We start from the raw sequence: 6,445 nt of genomic DNA on the forward strand, positions 1-6,445 counted from the left end.
AAAAATGGATGTTGTCTATAATTTCTCTCATTTCCTGCTGCAGGAGTTCAGCCAGTTTCCCTCACAGCACAATACCTCACTACAGGCAAAAATTTGGGAGTTCCTGCATTTAGCCTTGGGTCCTTTCCTTGAGAACAGCAGCAATGGCTTTAGGACACTCCAGAATTGCTCCTTTGAGGATGTGCTCCACGTAGCCCTTGAGGTGCTGTTTGAAAATGCCACTCTAAGGGAGTCCTCAGCCAGGAGCCCCTGCAAGCCCCTCTTGGATTCCTTGGGTGTGGAGGGTGGGACAGGGAGCAATGACACCTTTGCCAGGGTGTTCCAGCTGGCCATAACCAACCTGGAACTGTCCCCAGAGTTTGCTGCTGCCTACAAGAACAGCAGGGAGCGCTTTTTCAAGGAGCTGTCGTGCCTCACCCGAGCTCTGCATTTTTCTCTGAGTTTCCTTTCCAAGTTAAACCTTGTCTCCGAGCTGGGAAACTCCTGGCTCCAGGAGAAGGCAAGAGCTCTGAGTGCAGCCACGGAGGGGCTGGTGCAGGGTGATGCTTCGTGCCCCATCCCAGCCCAGGATGTGGGTGATGTGCTCCCATCCCAGCTTTTGAAGGTGCTCCTTCCTGCCCTGCTGAATGACACAGTGCTGAGCTCCCTGAATGTCTCTGACAGCTCAGCAGACTGGAATAACCTGTCCGTGCTCTCCAGTGTGGCACAGGATGAGCTCCACAACCTGCTGCAGAGACTCCACAGCACCTTCAACCTCGCTAAAGGGAGTTACTACACAAGTGTCTGGGATGTGTTTGACAGCTTCCTCAGCACCAAAAGGAATCCAGCCAAAGGAGCTTCCCTTGCAAGGCTGTTGGAAGCAGCGGCAAGCGACTCTGCCAGCAATCTGTCAGCTCTAGAAATCACAGAAGCCACCCTCTACATTCTCAAGGGCCTGAACATCTCTGGCCTGCTAAACGAATTCAATATAAGTTCCAGCTCAGCTTTTCTCTCCAACACAACCAGTTTTGACAGTGTGATTGATATCGTTGCTCATCACTTCATTGTCGTGGCAGAAACCCTTTACAACAAGACCCTGCCTTGGACTCGGAGTGACCACACTCTGTCCCCAACCAGCTTGATCACACGGTGAGTTTGGGTTTTGGGTAGTGCAATTCCATGGATGGATTGTGACCACTGCTCTTATTCTGGCATGAGAAGTATGGAATTCTCTTCCAGGGGAACAACCTAAGCCTGCAATCACCATAATTTAGGACACGAGGTATAATATGGGTTAAATTGAGGAAGAGGAAACTTCTCCTTGAGCTGAACATACAGCTAAAAGTCAGACTTTCAAAATATTTTGTGTGTTGGCACATACCAATTCACAGCAGATCAGAGTCCTGAAGGAGTCTTACCACCAGTGGTAGGCTCTTTGGAAACCCTTCTTTTGTGGGATGACTCTCTAATTTTTGGTCCTTGGTCTCTCCTAGGTGTGCCTTTCCATCTATATAATGCATCCATCACATAGATGTGAACCTTTCAAGTGTGTTTTCTTATTTTGAGAGCGAATGACAGCTTTGGGAAATAACAGCAAAAAGACCTGATGGTATAAAACTGGGAGGGTACCCACTTAGGAGAGGTGGCTTTCATCTGGAATTCTTATTTACTCTGCCAAGGAACAGCATCCACAGCTGACATGTTGCTCACTAATATACCTTGTTTTTGAAAGAGAAGCTGATTTAAATTCCTATCTTCTTTTTCAGATTTCTGTTTTTAGAATTTGAAAACACCATCTTGCAGGTGACAGCGAATAACAGCTATAACCCTTACCTGATGTGTTTAATAAATGCCACAGAAGCTGGAGACGGGGAATTGACAGGTGATCATGATTTCATTAATGCTGAGAGGCCTCAGCTGGAACGTGTCCTGCCTGTTTTTTGTCTAATGGTGTGAAGGAATGGTGCTACGTGGCTTTGTCTGCTGGCAATTAACGGGAGCTGTGAGACCTGGGGAAGCCAGACTCGGGTTTTGTTTGAGTTATGTCACACTGCGATTTTAAGTTTCCATCCCAGTCTCTCCAGAAGGCACATCTCCTCCTCTCTGTGTGATGACAGGTTGCTGACACTCAGACAAAGCAATCTTACAAATTATTCCTGAGAGTTAACATGGTATTTCACATAGATATTCATCATTTGTGCTTATTGTAACACCTGAGAGGTTTTACCTGTTACCAGGATGGGGTGGATTTCACTAGGAGCAGAGCACCTACTTGAACTGGATTCATTACAGTCCGGATTACAACCTAGGCTGTGATCTGTGATTTCAGAGGTCCTCAGCCATGGGAGTTTGGTGGAAAGTAGCAATGATCAGTTGGCCTCAGAATAAAAGTGCTGATATTCCCATCTGTGAAGTTTCTGGCATTTTTGTCTGGAATAACTATTGTTTTTTTCCCCTGCACAGAAAACATCACACTGCTTTTGAAGCAAACTCATCTGAAAAAGAACTCTTTTATGCAAAATAATACCTCTGAGGAACATTCATCCATACCAGAGCTCCTGAAGCTAAAAGTGAGTCTGCTTAAAATGCTGACTTGAAGGACATCCCGCAGTGATACATGAATGTGCAATGGAAAAAAGTTTTCTTAAAAGAACAGCTGATAAAAACTAGGACTGAAACTCTGTGTTCTGCCTGCTGCCTGTATTTGAAGGTCACCTGTAAACTGGGTTGAGGAACTTGTTCTTTTATCTGTCCCTACTGAGTGTGCACCCGTTTTTTGGAGGAGGTAGAGGTGTTCCTGTCCTCCTGTGTGCTGGATAGGATGGCTCTGTTTTCCACCAGCCATCCCAGAAGGATGAGCACTGCAGAGATGGCCAGTAGCAGCATATTCCTCAGTGCACCAGTAGTTTTGAAGTTCAGTACATTGAGACTTGCTGAAGCACCTTGCAGAGCTGAGATCATTCTGGGATGCCTCAGCTTCACTTGAGGAGGAGGTAGGGAGGAGTTCTCGAAGGCACAGATAGGGATTAGATGCCTCTGCCCTGCTGAAAATCCACGGAATTGTGAATTCCTGATTGGCAGTTGGAAGCATGACTAACTGGGTTACTGCTGTGCCTAAGGAGCTCTACCAACACCAGCAGGGCTGGAGTCAAGTCCCCACATGCTCCCCTAGCCCCAGATGTCTCACAACACCAGAATGGCTTCTGAGATTAAGCACCAGTATTGATTCCCTGAGTTCCCTCCCCGGCTTTGGGTTTGGCAATGCCTCGTTTGAATAAAATGCTTCTTAGCCCATGCATTCATGACTGCACTAATAGCATGCATATACTTTAGACTATTGCTCCATATGAGAAATAGCATTTAAAAGTCCTTTTAGAAAAATACAGCAGTATGCAATGTTGTTGCTGTGTAATATATCTGTAACAATAATATGACGAGCCTCAGTGTGACAGGTACTTAGAGGCATAAACCTGAAAATAATTCTTCCCATAAGAGCCTGATAATGTAAATAATGATGTCAGACAAGAGGGAAGCCCACGGTAGCAAAGGACTATAATTTTACATGGGTTGGCAGATGAGGAAGCTCTGAGTTCTGGCCAAGTCTCTTTCCTGTGCTGCAGTAGATGACCAGGTGGTATTTGAAAGGCTAAACTTGTTGTGCAAGGTAGATTTATTTGGTCTCTGGGAAGATTAATGAGTAAACAGGCAAGTCCAATGGAGTATTGCTGTCTGTGTGTGTTGGGCAGGGGAAATGATATGTTAAGGATTCCAAGGTTTTTAGATCCACCCAGGTCTGCCAGAAGGTCACATAATGATTGTTACAAGCTGTTCTTTTGGAGACCTTTTGAATGAACTAAATATATATATATATATATTTTAAAATCTTAGTCCTAAGGAGAAACAGAAAGGGACAGTTAGACTCTTCAAAGCTTGCCTTTTGTAATTCCGTCATCTAACCTCAAACCCTGGTGTTTGTGCATTTGTCTTCCTTTTTTCAAAATGTCCTTTGAAGATCTCTCGCCTCCGGGGTCTGACAGCACTTCTGTGTGACTACAAGAGCTTCAAGTCAATCCAGCACCTCTGCCACCTCCCTGAGGTTCCCTTTGGGGAGCTGTGCGAGCGAGGCCAGTCTCAGGAGCAGCTCCTCCGTGCTGCTGAGCTGAGCAGCCAACTTGTGACCAACGTACTGAATCACAGGAGGATCTCCCAGGAGCTCCAAAATGTACTCATTGGGGATGCCACAGGCATCCAGGCACAGCTGAAGTGGTGAGGCTCTCCCTCTGTTAGAGTTAGACTCTTTTGGTGTTCTGGTTATGAAATGACTTTTGCTTTCTCTTTATATTCTCAGTTTTGTTTGTTGTTCTATTTTTCCAATTCAGGCTTCAAGAAAATGTACCAGAAATTGCTTTCTTTCAAGAGATTCCTCAGTATATGGCTACTTTGAATTCCATGTTGAACATCACTGAGAGTTTAACAGACTCAAGCAAGCAAGGTACTCTTCTCTATTTTCTTTATGATGTCGGTAAACATCACCACTGGTACCACACTTTCTGCTGGCAATCCCAAGAATTGCCTAGCTGCCAGGAAGAAGTGATATTAATGGAATAACCATACACCATGACCTTGGGATCCTTTATCTGGGGTGCTTCTAGAGCCTGTTCAAGACCACCCTTTGTTTTCTTCACAAAGAAAGCACCAAGTCTTTCAATCTGAGCAAATTTTGCTATCCTGAGACGTGATAGCCCACAAGCCAGACTGTAAAACCTAGGAAATAGTGACTGTATGTTCCAAGTTTTTGTTGGAATTTTTCTTATCAGCGGTGAGGTACCACACTTCCATACTTCACATAAAGTCTTCTCTGTGTGCTTGAGATCTGCTGTGTGTCTGGAGAAAGCCATTACATCAATTGCTCTTTGACTGTTTGTTACAGAAAAGTTAAGAGATGTGTTTAAAAATGTGGACCAGCTCAAAGAGGACCTCAAAAACACAACAGGAATGTCCACAGCCAGCATTGATGCTCTTCTGGAAGCATCTTTCCCAGAAAACAGCAGTCAGGTAAGTTTGCTGTTATCCTGTTGGGATATCTTGTTGCTTTCTACTGCTCAGACCATTAAAGCCAGTGTTTGTTAGTGAATGCAGCTGAGCAGATCACTGGGTGTGTGACAGCACAGATGACCCCACAGGGAGAGACAGCAGAGCATGTTATGGATTGGAATAACCACCAGGAATGCAGCAGGAGCATCACTGATGTCAGCCCAGCCACTGGAGACCAGGAGCCATAGACCAGCCACCCTTTGGCTGCTACTGGCAGCTGGTTGGCAGCCAGGCACTGCCTGGAGAGGGATCTGGAGCAGGGCATGGCTCTCTGGGACACACTGATGGGGGCTGAGCAGGGTCTTCAGTCAGATCCTGGTCACTGAGAAGTTGTCCCAGTCCAGGAGGAAAAGTACATTTGTAAGCACAACTTGTGAGAGCACTCAGGGTCCAGAATCATCTCCCAGAATGAGAGATGAGCTTCCCTTTCTCAGCCTCCTGCTCCTGTGAGCAGAGCTCCAGGTGCTTTCCCCCTCCTAGCCATCTTGTCTGGACTGGGCCCCAAAGAGCATACTCTTTTCCAAACTTCACATGCATCGGTCAATGAGAAATTGAAGCCATAAAAGCTTTTACTACTGTGCAAGCTGGGTAGTAAAACATAGTCCTTAGGATTTGTCCCTGGGAGTGGGAGTAATGGGCAGGCATTTTCTGTTTCTTGGGTGGTTGAAATATGGCGGTGTGGAAGGAACAACAGCAAGGCAAGATTGATCCACACGTGGTGGAGCGTGCAGTGCACCCCTAACAAATCTCTCTTCCCTTGGTGCACGCCCAGCTCATCTCTCAGGTGCTGCAGCTGGAGTCCTGCAGCGCCCGTCCCGCTGACCTGCAGCTGCGAGCGGTGGCGCGGGAGCTGTGCAGCCTCCCTCTGCCAGAGAGGACTCGCAGCACCTACATCCTTGGGGTCACCCTGTTGAGACACTTGGACATCTACAATTTCTTGTACAAGGTTAGTGCTGGATTTTTAGAGTGGCTTCTACATTCTTTGCTGCACGCAGTGGCTGAAAGGTCATAAAATATCATTGCAGTGGCCAGAAGCTACACTGATTTACACAAGCCAAAGATCAGGCTTTGCTCATGCAGCAATTTTTACTGCATATCCATGCTGTGACAGTGTGGATATAAATGAGAATCCCAGCTGGTGTTAAGCAGCAAACCTCATTTAAAGGCACTGGGCCTACTCTAAATGCCTCCCTATCTGCTAGTATCCTTTATGTGCTGTCACAACCTCTTGAACACTCCCAGCTGACCCAAAAATAAGGTACTGAGCTAAATTTTTTGATTGCTTGAAAAGGGAAGCCCTGGAAAAAGTCCTGTAAAATACCATTTCCCTATCTATCTGGAAATACAAAGTTATTAAATGATTCAAATTTCC

The 6,445-nt window shown here is 46.0% G+C and overlaps 1 protein-coding gene across 1 annotated transcript in view; it reads left to right on the plus strand.

The window, feature by feature from the left end:
* Positions 1-4: 4 nt before the first annotated feature.
* ABCA12 (ATP binding cassette subfamily A member 12) overlaps positions 5-6,445 on the plus strand; it is a 51,998-nt gene continuing 45,557 nt past the window's right edge. The window contains exons 1-7 of the mRNA XM_017747130.1: positions 5-1,128; positions 1,746-1,861; positions 2,443-2,549; positions 3,992-4,245; positions 4,359-4,471; positions 4,910-5,034; positions 5,846-6,019. Of these exons, the coding sequence (XP_017602619.1) occupies positions 5-1,128; positions 1,746-1,861; positions 2,443-2,549; positions 3,992-4,245; positions 4,359-4,471; positions 4,910-5,034; positions 5,846-6,019 (2,013 nt within the window). The remainder of the gene's footprint in view (positions 1,129-1,745; positions 1,862-2,442; positions 2,550-3,991; positions 4,246-4,358; positions 4,472-4,909; positions 5,035-5,845; positions 6,020-6,445) is intronic.

This window comes from Corvus brachyrhynchos, unplaced genomic scaffold (assembly GCF_000691975.1).
Source record: "Corvus brachyrhynchos isolate BGI_N302 unplaced genomic scaffold, ASM69197v1 scaffold671, whole genome shotgun sequence".
Classification (NCBI taxonomy): domain Eukaryota; kingdom Metazoa; phylum Chordata; class Aves; order Passeriformes; family Corvidae; genus Corvus; species Corvus brachyrhynchos.